At 33.6% G+C, this 13,770-nt stretch overlaps 3 protein-coding genes across 3 annotated transcripts; 2 read left to right on the top strand and 1 right to left on the bottom strand.

Annotated features, from left to right (window-relative positions):
- The first annotated feature begins 42 nt into the window (after positions 1 to 42).
- Positions 43 to 3,746, top strand: LOC116291517 (signal peptidase complex subunit 3). The gene is made up of 5 exons (XM_089039452.1): positions 43 to 385; positions 478 to 553; positions 2,134 to 2,208; positions 2,443 to 2,558; positions 2,891 to 3,746. Exons 1-5 carry the CDS (start codon positions 243 to 245, stop codon positions 3,021 to 3,023), a joined length of 543 nt encoding a protein of 180 aa, XP_088895578.1. The 5' UTR covers positions 43 to 242; the 3' UTR covers positions 3,024 to 3,746.
- Positions 3,747 to 4,343: 597 nt separating this feature from the next.
- Positions 4,344 to 12,009, bottom strand: LOC116291514 (ubiquitin carboxyl-terminal hydrolase 46). Its single transcript, XM_031698686.2, has 11 exons — positions 11,879 to 12,009; positions 11,731 to 11,808; positions 11,427 to 11,640; positions 10,190 to 10,270; positions 9,299 to 9,549; positions 8,897 to 8,973; positions 8,336 to 8,419; positions 7,709 to 7,841; positions 7,140 to 7,204; positions 6,634 to 6,712; positions 4,344 to 6,192 (listed from the first exon to the last, which is right to left on the bottom strand). The coding sequence occupies exons 1-11, from the start codon at positions 11,879 to 11,881 to the stop codon at positions 6,091 to 6,093; spliced, it is 1,167 nt and encodes a 388-aa protein (XP_031554546.1). The 5' UTR covers positions 11,882 to 12,009; the 3' UTR covers positions 4,344 to 6,090.
- A 40-nt stretch (positions 12,010 to 12,049) lies between these two features.
- LOC116291515 (uncharacterized) lies at positions 12,050 to 13,239 on the top strand. Its single transcript, XM_089039451.1, has 2 exons — positions 12,050 to 12,184; positions 12,313 to 13,239. Exons 1-2 carry the CDS (start codon positions 12,060 to 12,062, stop codon positions 13,040 to 13,042), a joined length of 855 nt encoding a protein of 284 aa, XP_088895577.1. The 5' UTR covers positions 12,050 to 12,059; the 3' UTR covers positions 13,043 to 13,239.
- Positions 13,240 to 13,770: the final 531 nt, after the last annotated feature.

Genomic DNA, 13,770 nt, shown 5'->3' with positions numbered 1-13,770 from the left:
CCTATAGTTTTTTTACAGGCTAACCATATGTAATTAAGTATATCATATACATATATTTTTTGGAAGTTTACAAATACTTACTTTGCTTGGGGTCCCTGTGTTTTGCGTGACGCATATTTTGAAGGGGATACCGACTGACCAGGCTGACAGCCAATAGGTTTTCGCCAAATCTATCTGTTGAACACAAAAAAGACAAAAACTTTACCAACATATGACCCACTTTCTCTTTAGATCTTAGCACAATGAATACGTTTCTTTCTAGACTGAATACGATATTTGCTTTTACACTAACTGTTCTAGCGGCCTTGACTTTTTTGTGCTTTTTATCGACGGTTTTTCTTGACTACCATGTGCGTGTGACTTTGAAGACCGATAACATCGAAGTGTGAGTACTACTACAGTTGATGCTTTGTACCTTGCTTTGTGCCTTTGTTGCGAATATTATGACTTATGTTGTATTTTGATACCTTTTTGCAGGAAAAATGTTCAAGATTTCAGTGTGTCCAACTCTAAAAATGATCTTGGGGTCTTGACTTTCGACGTACAGACAAATATCCTTGATATAAACTGTAGTACTGAGTACAGTAATAGTGCATATATTTGGAAGGGTTTCTTTTTTTCTCGTAGCAAAAAATTAAAGCCTTCTTTCTCTTAATACATTTCAAGTTAAAAGTTTAATATTTCAGATAGTATGAACCATAAACAACTCTATCCCTCCTCCTCTCCCCCCTACCCCCTCCACCACCACTACCACCACCACTAGTAGTGCCATGACCACTTTCAATTCAATCAGGTCCAAATGTTTTCAATATGCATAAATCATATATTCTTATTTCCATCCCTTGGGTCTAAAGTTCTATTATATACCAGAACTAAAGTCAGGACTTGACTCTGCCCTAGTTAAATTCCTCCTCCCCTTGACTAGGAATTTTGTCAAGTTTGTGCTTTGTCTGCAAAATCAAAGAAACAAATAGAGTTGTTATGGTATGGATACATAGAGATGATTACATGTTAAGAGCTTGATATCATTTTTGTTCACAAGTTTCCATATCTGGAAAAGGAGTGAATGAAAATTTAAGATATCAGGTTGTTAACATGTAATATTTTGTTTATTACGCATTAAGGGTGTATAAAATGACAAAATTTGCAGTTTCCAGTTTACCGTGAAGTGATATAGTATCACTTCACTGATATGGTTTTTATTCACGGTTTTATCACACGGATATCGACCCTAAATGTGTAATAAATAGATCTTATTAGACATTTTAGGGCGAAATATGGGTGGATATTTTTTCGAGTGTGCTTATTGGGCTCGACAAAATACAAAACTGAGAATAAATGTCCACTGGTATTCCACCCTAAAATGTCTAAAAAGTCATTCTTTATCCAACTGAGCTTACTTTTTTCTCAAAAAAAAGGCTTCAAAATGATTTTTCTTTTGATCTTGTTTTCAAAACCAGTTTTTACTATACAAAATAACTTAAAGTACAAATATTGCAGAATATTTGAACTCCCTACAGGCTTTCTCCTGCATTATTTGTACTCTAATTTGAATAGTTAGATAATAATGAGTTTTATCCAGGATAATTTCAACAAGGATGGCTGTTACCTTTTTTACTACAAAGTCATCAAATAGCATCTCTTTTAGATTTTTATTATTCTTTCCTATTTTCCCCCCACTCCGTAGGAGTGTAACTATAGCCATTCTATCCACCCCCTGGATCTGCCCATGGTTAACCTTGGCTTAAGAAAAGGTTCCCTCATTACTTCATACTATGATAGATTGAAACTGCATCTTTCTTGTCATTTGACCTGTGAAAGTCACCTGACTTTTGCATCTTTCAAATTTTCACCTTAATTTTTGAGCAACCTTGACGATATGTGTTGACTCAAGTTGGGTGTCTTGTCATGTTTTATAAAATTATAGAAGCAACTTAAATAAAATGTAGCCCCCTAGATGAGTGCTTTCGCCCTTGGGGTTAATGCAACTGAAAAAAAAAGTTCAAATAAATAAAATGGAAAAAAGGAATAAAAATTTTTGGGAGAGTATTCATAAAAATACAATGAATCGCATCAACTAAGTATGCTATATGTAGGTTGTCCCTAAAAACATTTCCTTAACCATGCTTAAATTTTGAAAGGCTGTTTAACTGGAACACCAAACAACTGTTTGTTTATCTCACTGCAGAATATGAAACAAGAAATAATGTAATTAGGATTTATAACGTTGCAATAATAATTGGTTAAAGAAAAGAATGAAAGGAAATGAATAATTAATGGGAGTGAATACGGAGGACATAAAATTTATCATTTTTAATTTGAGTATATTTTTTTTATCATGATAATTTTTTTGAAGAAAAAAGTGAGAGAATAAGTGAATGTGAGAGAAGAAATGAGGATGCTAAATTTTAATTTATGCAAGTTTATTTCTTGTTTTTGCAGAAATTTAACCAGGTTGTGCTTTGGGATAAGATCATTCTCCGTGAAGACAAGTCAAAGATAAAGCTTAACACTATGAACACCAAGTATTATTTCTTTGATGATGGGAATGGTCTCAAGTAAGCAATTTTGCATTTACTGCACAGATGCGTCGTTTAAGTCAACCAATCATAATGTAGCAATCGATAAAGAAATAAAAAGTGGTTGGATTTTCATAAGTTAAAAAAAGACACCAGTCACATTCAGGGTTTTCAATTAAGTTTTGAAATTATTAACATAAGATCATGAACTTCGAGAGAGTCCTGGGAACCAAGTGAACATATTACAAATTACTAAGTTATTAATGGTAATTTAAGCCTGGTAATTTGACATTCTCTAATCTGCCGACCCTTAATGAAAACCCTGAGCATTAGTTATTTATTGATGTTGTTAAATCTTGAATTGTTTTCAGGGGACTAAAAAATGTAAGCATGTATTTGTCATGGAATGTTATCCCTACTGCTGGCCTTCTTCCACTCGTCACTGGTGAACAGTACAAGCATCTTTTTGATTTCCCACAGCAATACAGCCCTTACCAAAGATAGAAGACCTTCAGTAATGCCACAAGTGCTACTAGAGTGAAGGCATTTAGCCCATGAAATAAAAATTAATAGTCTACCTGTAATAGTCAAACAGATACAAAAGAAAACAATGGAATTAGGGTCTACTAAAGTGTGTTAGCCTAATGTCTATTTCACGGGTTTAATGACTTCACTCTATCATTAAAAACAAACTCCTTCACTAGAGATATTAACACTACATTATTAGACATTCATAGAACTTGAAAAACATGCTTCCCTTGATTGAATGACACAGTGTTATTGTAGATTAAGCTCAGCATACACATGGATGTCAAATAGACCCATTTAACTTGGCCATGTTTTCCCATTTTCAGACCACTCTATTATTTTTTGTTATACTGTCTTTGTTTAACTGCAATATATGAAACGATACATTTATGGATGTGACTTAATTCAAGAATTTTACTTATTAGGTAATGTGTAGTTCCAAAAATTATCCATACCCCCTCACAGAGGAATTTTTTTAAGACACCCCCTACCACCTGGAAATTCCAATTTTCTTCCATACAAACTCTGTAATTTTTGTTCTTTCTCTGACCCCCCTACTCTTCGGAAAATTCCAAATTCCTCTGTGGGGTGGGTATGAATGATTTCTGGAACTACACAAAGTTAGAAAATATTACACCCAAACCAAATGGGTCAATAATACATAATAAAAAAGATACCCATAGTGAAACTAAACCACAATGCAGTTTGTAAACAAAGTTTTAATGTGTTTTAGATGTTCCCAACTTTTCTAGAATGTTAAAGTTATAAGCCTATCTTTGTTTACGTTTTTTTAATATTGAACTTATTACTCTCAAATTTTCAGTAGTTACTAAATAAGACATTCTCTTTCGATTTCTGGAGATGGTTTGCTTGTAGCTTGAATTTTTTATGCTAATGAGGAAAAATCTTAAACAAAGAGCGGCCTATAATATCGTTTGCATTAAGTTTATTGAATTTGAAGAGCAGGTGCAATCTGTCATTATGGTGAACACATCAAATCTTCTAGAAGAATAGTTGATATCAATAGACATCACTACCCATAATAGCTGTGTTTTTAATGGCTTGTAGAATCCTGGAGGTTGTTTTGATCTCTAGTTTTCTGGTTTGATGTCGTGAAAATAGTCAAATACAATAGTTTGAGGGCTTATTTTGACATGTTTTGACTTAACATCCGCTAGTTGCCCCTCAGTCAACCCCTTGTTTGCCCCCCAGTCAACTCCAAAAAGTCACATGTAAGCAAATTATATGGTGCACTCTGTAAGCAACAGTAATCTATAATAAACTGAAAAACATCTCTTACAATCAAATCTTTTATTTTTCTGCATTAGCATAACATGATACACACAGTCTTTTAAGTCTATTAATGTAACAAAATACTATTGTTTTACAGTTCATTTCAAAGGATTATATAGGATACTAATACCAGGAAAAATTTACAGGATACATCTCTGGTTATTCCACAAACCCCTTGAGAGAATACATTTTAAATGTGCATGCAGTGGTAAAAATAATGATCAGACAATGGCCAGCCAAAGTTGACACTTGTCTTGTCAAATGCCAGCTTACTCACATGTTGATTTGTCCATTGTGGACAGTCATTATGTCCAGATTGAGTAGCCATTAATGTTTAGCCCTGAAATGCAAACTAAGTGCAACTTGCTTTTCTGAGCAAAAATCCGGCCTTCAAATTCAAATTGCAAGCACAATTGAATAAGCTATGCTGTACATGTATATAGAGTGATCCTACAGACATTGATCTGAGAGAAATGAAGTGTTGTATAACAATCAAAAGGACTGTAATGTGTAAGAGGCTATACCATCTCAAGGATACTACAGTAAAGGTATCGCAGTCAAATATATAGAAACAACCCCTTATGTCAGTACCTTTTTCTGCAAGGAGTACTAAGAAAAAAATCACGAGCCAAGCAAAAGTGCCTAAAATCCCAAACGATTTGTAAAAAAAAAACCTTAAATGACAGATATTATTTTGCAAGTGTTTTCATAGTCCTTATCACATATACAAGCATGTAAGACATAGAATATTTCAATTTTTTTACAATGAACCTTTCTGACATTTAACTCTAATTTTATTCTAACCTCCCTTATATCTTCTGGACCACGGGAGATCAATAATTTATTTACTAATAATTATTAATGCTGACATAATTATTCATGATGATGATGTGCTTATATGTATTGCTGGTTTACAGGCATTTGCACCCAGGGGTCATCAAAACATGTTCATTAATGCTCTGCCAAAACATTAGGTTTGATAACATTTGAAACCAAAAATTCAGTTGACCACCTGCATTAAAAACTTCAAACAGAGCTCAGTGATTTGATTTGAAGTTCATTTCTAGGTAAATTGTCTTTAAGAAAATTACATCAAGGCAAACCTTAAAATTACAACACTTGGTACAATGTTTTTGGCAACTTGAGCAAACAAATCAGCAGCAATTTGGGCTCCAGAGCCTCAAAGAGGAATGGGGAGGAAAGAGCTTCTAGAACCCCTAATAGCTGCAACTTCAACTCCATATTGAGAACAGAGTTGGAGAACTGAAGCCACAGAAAATATTGGTGCTCAAATGATCATAAACATTGCAACAAAAGCTGATTGTATAGAAGGGGCTTTGTTTATCCTGTGGATTATTGGATTATTATTTCTCCATGCCAAAAATGTCTTAGGCTTGCCGGTTACATTCATGTTTTAGCAGACTATTAGGCCAAACAAAAAAATAAGAGTGTGTTTCCTGTTGTGCAACTGACCCTAATTTTCTTGCCGATTTTTGCCGACCCTATTATTTTTTTCATTCCCAGATGCACCACAGGGTTCCTAGTAAGCTCATTTCCACTTTTGTATCAGTAAAAAAAATCTGGCCTAACGACCCCAATTATTTTTCTCATGCAACAGGAAACACACTTATTTTTTGTTTGGCCTTAGAACATTTTGATGTCAACTGCAAATGATAGAATTAATTATTTTATGATTCTTAATCTGAAATTAATATTCATAAAAGTCATTCTTAGTCAATTTATTGCTGTCTTAGTTTCTAGCCTCATAAAACAGGATGTAGCCTGATTCAGATGACTTGTGGATATCTGACGTCAAGCCATAGAAATCCTCTATGGTATGTGGCTCTATTTTCTGTGCAAAGAAATGAGAAGACAAGATCAATATATAATTATCATATATGGATTACTTAATATCATCGCATCACCTGCCAAGAAGAACAGGTGGCATAGTGGTGAGAGTGCCTGCCCCTCTCCAAGACAACCAGGGTTTGATCCCCAAAATAACAGTTTTTTGACTGTGCACTTTATGTTTGACTTTATTCAAAAAGGATTTTGATAATTTACTATAAACACATGACAGTGTTAAATGTAAGTAGAGTTTCTTGTTGTTTCTCTCCTGTGCTTCAAGGATTTTTCTCCTGGTTCTCCAGTTTTTTTTCCCTCAACAAAGATCAACTTCTAAATTCTACTTTGCACTGATAGCGTATGAAGAGCTACTGGCTGTAGAAATGCCACTGTTAAATCTCATTTTTATTTAATAAAGACTATTATTGTTCTTGTTTTAAATTGTTACCTCCACTATGTCATCGTCAAAGAGTAACCAAAAACCATTGCTTTTGACTATTGTAATGTAGTGCCCTCTATTAGGCCCACTGTTGGTAGCAAAAAGAATAGAAATTAATTAATCAATAACAATAAATAAAAGTAATGCAATAAATTTTATTGTAGAAAATTGCCAGCTTATATTTAAGGTGGCTCCACTGGGTATTATCCGCGCAATACCATGCAACTTCAAATTGCAAATATGCAGATGCAAACAATCCAATGCTAATTTTTTTTAGAGGTTCCAAAGGAAAAATGAAATTTTCGAATGAGCATGTTTTTACTGAAATCAGAATTAATATAAAATTGCTGTTAAGCATTGGTGCATTTACTTCATTGCCTATTTTCTCCATTTTTTGACCTAGGTTTTTAAAATGCTTTTGAGATATTGGAGGATAAGTAATTTGCTCAAGGTACAGAAAATTTGAACTCATCGATTTACTTGAGAAAAATATTTTAATTGCATTTTTATCTTACCTTCCACAATGAATAACAACTGCCACTAAATCATACAATCTATCATTATTAATGGCATCATCAGACTGAAAATAAAGAACTGACGTCAGTTTGCAGATATTAATGATGAAGCATTCCAATAGAAATACTAATGCAGCAATAATACCCTGGGGGGGGGGGGGGGGGTACTCCCATATATGGACTATACGGGGATGATCCACTGAACAGGGTATGGTTTTTCGAGCTTCTTGTCATAAACAGGGTATGCAATTTCACTCAAGTTCCAAGTTCTTCCTGAGCTTCCCGTCATATTCAGGGTTTTTACTTTCGTATTGACCGAAACTGGTTATTATGGTCGTAAAAAAACCATACGCGAGATGACATGATACTTGTAACAGGAACTCAGTTCAATGAATTATATCTTTTGTCATAAACAGGGTCTACAAATTTGGACTTTTTTTGTTATAAACAGGGTACCCCTTTCAGAGTCCCAGCGGAACACCCCTACCCAAATTCTGGCGGAGTACCCCCCCTGGGCAATAATAGAGTAAACAGATCCAAAAAATGACAGTGGTTCACAAAATACTTACAGTATTAAATAATCTTAATTCAAGGGGGAAAACTACTCTGTAGGACAGCTTAGAATATCTCTGTATTGTCTCATTATACTTGAATCTTTTTAAGTGAAGGGCCAGTAATTTGGGTAGCTTTTTCACTCGCATTCTGTACAGTAAAAACAATCATATCTGAGTAACAATAATCACTGATGTAATAAAATCAATCAACATTAAATTGACATTAAATAGAGAGGTCAATTTATTCCACATAAATATATAAATTAAGCCTTTTAAAAATTGCCATAAGAATTTTTTTGTACTTTTTAGAAAATTTCTAGCTACCAAAGATTTAGAAGAATAGACTGATTTTGTTTGTGCATTAGTATTTTCCCATTTTTCCCCTCTTGAGTTTCATATATCTGTGTATATCGTAACGATTTCTCAACAATCAACAACAAATGAAGGAACAATACTCAGGAAATGACTTAAGATCAAAAATGAAGAAATATTATGTGTCTACTAATGCACAACTTCCTTATTTATATTAAGAAAACCCTAATGTAATTCATCCTAATCAGATCCCCTACCCTTATTTTTTTTGAAAACTGTCCAAATCCCCCTCTGCTAAGGAAATAGTTATTCACTAGTAATGCAAATTACCTTTTCTGAGCTTCTTGCTTTGAACAGCATGTTTCACAAAAGTATTTGTGTTCGCAGCTTAGTGTTTCAGTAGAGGAGAATCCCCTGTTGACAATTGAATAAATTTTGTCAATGAAAGAAATTTAATCTCTAAAGTTCCTCAAACACAATGTTAGTTAGTTAGTTCATTTGACTGTCTGACCTAATACATGATTAATCAATCAATCATGGTTTACTGAATGGTCAATTAATAGACAAAATCAAAATAAGTTTAGGGAATTTAAGTCTTTGGATAATCTCTAATCTATGAAGCAAATATTATTAATATTATTTAAGAAACTTTCGTCCATCCATGGTGCCATCAGCCACATCAGCCATGGCAAAAGTCTAAAGATAATTTCAGATTAAAGGCATCACCTTTAACTCACTAGATAGTTTAAGGCTCAAACCCACCACCTCCTACACGATAGTCCAGTGCCAACCAGGAGAAGATTGATTTTGACTGCTCCTTTGTATATATATATTACATATGTAATGTACTGGCGACAGATATCATTATTTGTTACATAATATGTAATTTACCTGAGACAGTGTGATATTGAAGTGTTCTGCTCAACATCAACAGACAAATCCAGAAATGATTCGTCTTTGCTACTGACCTGAAAAAGAAAACATAACTGTGTCATCATCATCATCCTCATCAACATGTTATATCATTATCATATCATCATCATCATCATGCATATCATCATCATCATCATCGTCATCATCATGGTCATCGTTGTCATCATCATCATCGTCATCGTCGTTGTTGCCGTTGTCATCATCATCGTCATCATCGTCATCACATGCAGGTGCAAACAATACATATCTGGCCTTACCAGTTACAATTTTTTATAAAATTATATTATAGCAATAAATACAGTCATATAATCAAAGTGACTGCTGATTAATTAATTTTAATTACTATATTGTATTACTTACTGTTTCACAACAAAGACATCTTGTCTCATTCGTCAGAGTTCCTTCAAACATATCATGAACCCAAGTGGGTTCAAATTTATGGTCTGACGAAGTGCTGGAGTGATTTGCGCTATTAGTAAATGGACCACTGGATATATTATTGTTTGCAGTTCCATTGGAGCCTACAGTACTGTTTGAAGACAAGCTGCTTTTGCTGCTTATGCTCCCTGTGCTATTATGCTTTTCTTTTTCCTTATCTTTGATTTTTTCGCCTGATTGAAATAAGGAATGTTTGTTATCTTGGAGAATCCACAGCGTTTTCATTTAGTTTTAAAATAAAATTAGGGGAAGATCATGGTAGTTTAAGCCAGAGAACTTTGGTTCTGGGGGGGATACTACCACCCCAACTTGGGTAGGGGTGTGCCGCCAGGACCTCAAAATCCTGACCCTATCTCAGACCTAAAATTTTGATTTTACATACCCTTTCCCAGACTAACATTAAGAATTGTACACCCTATCCCAGACTAAAAGATGGAAAATACGGTTTTACAATCGATTGCAATCGATATTTACTTTTACGATTTATTTTATTTTAATATTTTTATTGCTTTTGTGTCGGCAGAAAGCGTAGCCTATTCGCCAGACAAAAACGACCAAATCATTAACCCTATCCCAGACTAAAATGATACCCTACCCCAGACAAAATGTCAAAAAATGATACCCTACCCCAGACCCAAAAGCCGAAAAACCATACCCTATAGGGTGGCACATACCCATATAGCAAATATAGGGGAGTACCCCCCCGGGACTTTGGTCAGTTACTGGAGTATTCTCCAATCTCTGACCCTTAATAAAAACCCTCTTGTTGTTATTAAAACAAATAAACTCATAAATAGTAATCATTAGAAGTACCTCTTAGGAGGTCACCTATCGTGTTGAGTAAATAATTCAGAAATTCATGTGCATCCTGTTGCATGTAGTTATCAAATAACTCTGAAAAATGTACAAAAACAATAAACATTAATAATGACATATATAACATAATATTATATTTAAGAGTAAGAAGGGATTTTTAGCTCATGCAATCTTGGTGTTGATTTTGTCTAAACAAAAAATCTTATGGTAAAGTGCAAACAATATATCCGTGAAATATTAGTAATACTAACTTACACTATTTTATGCTATTGTTTTCTTTGTTTTGTTTTCACTACTTTGAACAATTTAGTAATTAGTGTTTCATAGATATATTGTTTGCACTCTATCAAATTTTCTTAATTTTGGTGAATTAATATCCAAAATATTCCAGTTTTTCAACCACTACAAAATGTATGCCATGAATTTACTGTGTCAATAACAATATGACTTGTCAAGGCAAAGAGGACTTGAATAATTTTCATATTAAAAGCTCTCTAATACAGACACTTTAGTTATCACATCTACAGTATTGTCTGTTGTGCGATATATGGTAGAAGTAATTTAACCATCTGCAAACATCATTTCACATTAAATATAACACAATGTAACTTTCTTTCATTCTCTTCCAGTCTTTCCATTTTTCATCCTCTCATCCCCTCCCATTCATTGGTGAGAGGTGAGCGCTCTCACCGCTACGTCACCCGTGCTACCGTATCTGAGTTATTTTAGTTACTCTAATTGCTGTCAATTTTTAAAAAATTCAAATTACTTTTAAGTTCAAAGGGATTCAAGCTTTTAAAAAATGGAAAATAATAATAAAACTATTGACTAATGAGACAACAAAAATCATCATATTTACAGAAATATATGGTGCTTGGAAAACAAAATATAAATTTAGCAAAGATGTCTGTTGAGAAGTATTTACATCAATACTGTAAACATTTTTAGTAGCTTGTAAAACAGTACATACATGTACAGAATATGTATAATATATACAAAATAAGAAGGAAAAATAGATGTTTTAAATGGCAATTGTGATTTGGTGTATTTGAGGAGTAAATGAGGGAAATTTTCCTATAAACGAAGGTGCAAAAAAAGTTTAATACCATAAAAATCGTTGCAGGTGAAATTTAATGACCCCAAGCTAAAGTATTTGTTGCAACAACAGATTGACAGGGACGTTGGGATTTATTAATTGTTCAAATTAAGTGAATCCAATATAAAAACATCTTACCATTCTCTTTCCTTAGCCTAGCTACGAACTTTTTTGGTGCAATTACGCCGACTTTTTTCTTTTGCGAGGAAATATTATTAAACAAATCTGTAAGACAAGTGAGAAGAGTCTCTTTTCTCTTTGACACAGGTTTGTACGCCAATACTTTCTCACGGAATGGCCGACAGAAAAACAGTGCTTGAAGAACGGAATTGCAGTAGCAAGTATTGCCAAACTGTTGAAAAAACATAAGGTAAGGCTTATTTGTTGAACTTTCGTTCTAGAAAACGAGAGAAAGAGGTGGAAATTCAAGAGAAATCCTTACGTTCACCAAGCCAAAGAAGTGCTCGTTTGGAGGGAATTCTTGTCCTATGTCTTTCTCGAGCTGCGAAGCGCTGGCACCCTTTGCAAAAAAAACACAGAGATTTGAAGTCAAGCCTTATAACACTATGTTGAAAATATTTTTAACTCACCATTGGAGCTCTGTTCCCATTACTTGATCGCCTAGTCTTGACAATAACGTCCTGTACAAACCATTTCTTCTTCGCTTATTTTGCTCAGCTAACCAAAATAATCAGATCACTGGTGCGCATGTCGTTTTTGATCCCGCCAACGCGGGATTTGTCCCGCAATATCCCGTCAGGGTATTTCAAGATGGCGGACTGCAGTGGAACTTTTCCTGCTCAAACTACTGTCACTCAAACTTTAAAGTGTTCATACTGTGACAAGACAGTAAGGTTTATGAAGCTGTGTACTCAATGTCGAGCAATCCTTTATTGGTTTGTATAATATTATTACATGATTTTGAAACCTTTTTTTTTTTGAAAGCTTATAAGCTAACAGTTTATAGGTGATTATAGACCCACTTGTAAAGATGATTTTTGAGTTTTGAAAATATTTTTTATAGCTCAAGAGAATGTCAAATAAAGGATTGGCCTAGCCACAAGAAAAAGTGTACAAAAGTAAAGTTTAAGACAAAGGAACAAAAAGCATTGAAAGGAATTATTTATCAAAATAAAATTCTGGAAGAAAAAGAGAATAAAGTGAAAGAAAACCATGGCAACTCAAGTAAAGTTATGAATGATGAGAAACAGCTTGAGCAACAAATGGAAAATTTTCAGAATATTGACGAAAAGCAAGAAAATATTCTAAATAATGGAAAAATATTGTCGTCAAGCTTAAAGAAGGAGTCGGAGGAAGAGTCACCCAAAGAAAATTGCACCAGTAAAACAGATACCAATGATGAGATCCAAGGAATTTCACAATGGAATGGTGAAACTGTTACTATATTCATAAGACACAACAAAGAAAAAAAGAAAGTTGACATAGTAAAGAAACCAGATGACAATAATTCAACTTTCCAACAAATATCTGACTTTCTTAGGATACCAGTTGGAAAGCTGAAGCTTATTCACAAGGGGAAAATGATAGTTCCAGAAAATGCGAATGCTTTTTTAACCCATGGTGCTATGTTTCTAGCTTTTGGAGAAGCGAGTGAGTGTGAAGATGGTCTTGATAAGACTGACATTGACATCTTGATTAAGCAACTTAATGTAGACAGGAATATGGCTGTTAAGGCCCTGAGGCGGACAGGAACACTACTTGATGCTGTCTTTGATATTGGAAATAAGGGGTGACTGCAAATATAGCCACATAATGTACATCGAGGGCATGAGATATCAAAGCTGTCATAAAGAAAAGATCTTGTATTGTCTTTTGCCCTTTTATTTTCTTGAGAACAGATGATAATAAAATTTCCTTGCCTACTTTGTTATACAAAACAATTTCACTCCAAGATATATATACGGTAGAAAATAAAACCTTTTGCCTGAAATTTCCTTGCTCTCATGTTAACAATTATCACATCTCAGAATAAATGGATAGCGGCCCCAATTCCATAAAAATTATGAGTATAAAATTAATTAACTAAAGATAAACAAATTAAACAAATTTTGTTCCAAAAAAAAAAAATCATGAGTCATAGTAAATACGTACATTGGTAAATAGAAATAGAGAAAAAAAGATAAGAATAATAATTTTTAAAATATTATTTTATGTCAAAATACAGCGACTGATTGCTCAGTCACTATAGAACTAATAGTTTATTACGTGATCATAACAGTAAAAAGATTAATAAATCTGTGTGCCCCCCCCCCCCCCCCCCCCGAATAAAAGGGAAGAAGGAAAAAAATTACATTCATAAAAATAACTTTAAAATGAAAAAAATTTAAGTTTAAATATTTTTAAAGAAAACCGAAGATAAAATCTGTGTACAAAAACTAAAAAGTCTAAGCAAAAAAAAAGAAAAATTTTTTTACGAAAGCAAAATTTAAAAAAAAGCAAAAAAAAAGAATATTGCTAAAAA

This window comes from Actinia tenebrosa, unplaced genomic scaffold (assembly GCF_029948245.1).
Source record: "Actinia tenebrosa isolate PJP-AT-01 unplaced genomic scaffold, QUT_ActTen_1.0 PGA_scaffold6__47_contigs__length_16458017, whole genome shotgun sequence".
In the NCBI taxonomy this organism is placed as follows: Eukaryota; Metazoa; Cnidaria; class Anthozoa; order Actiniaria; family Actiniidae; genus Actinia; species Actinia tenebrosa.
This window is presented reverse-complemented; position numbering and strand designations above follow the sequence as displayed.

Bases quoted from the DNA above. Each gene is read 5' to 3' on its own strand.
- LOC116291517 (XM_089039452.1), top strand. From the start codon at position 243: ATGAATACGTTTCTTTCTAGACTGAATACGATATTTGCTTTTACACTA. The intron at 2,209-2,442 runs GTAATTAGGATT...TTGTTTTTGCAG, and splicing joins AATATGAAACAAGAAATAAT to AAATTTAACCAGGTTGTGCT. The intron at 2,559-2,890 runs GTAAGCAATTTT...AATTGTTTTCAG, and splicing joins GATGATGGGAATGGTCTCAA to GGGACTAAAAAATGTAAGCA.
- LOC116291514 (XM_031698686.2), bottom strand. The intron at 8,420-8,896 runs GTAAATTACATA...AATTGTCAACAG, and splicing joins TCAATATCACACTGTCTCAG to GGGATTCTCCTCTACTGAAA. The intron at 6,713-7,139 runs GTAAGATAAAAA...TGCTACCAACAG, and splicing joins GTTGTTATTCATTGTGGAAG to TGGGCCTAATAGAGGGCACT.
- LOC116291515 (XM_089039451.1), top strand. From the start codon at position 12,060: ATGGCGGACTGCAGTGGAACTTTTCCTGCTCAAACTACTGTCACTCAA. The intron at 12,185-12,312 runs GTTTGTATAATA...TATTTTTTATAG, and splicing joins TGTCGAGCAATCCTTTATTG to CTCAAGAGAATGTCAAATAA.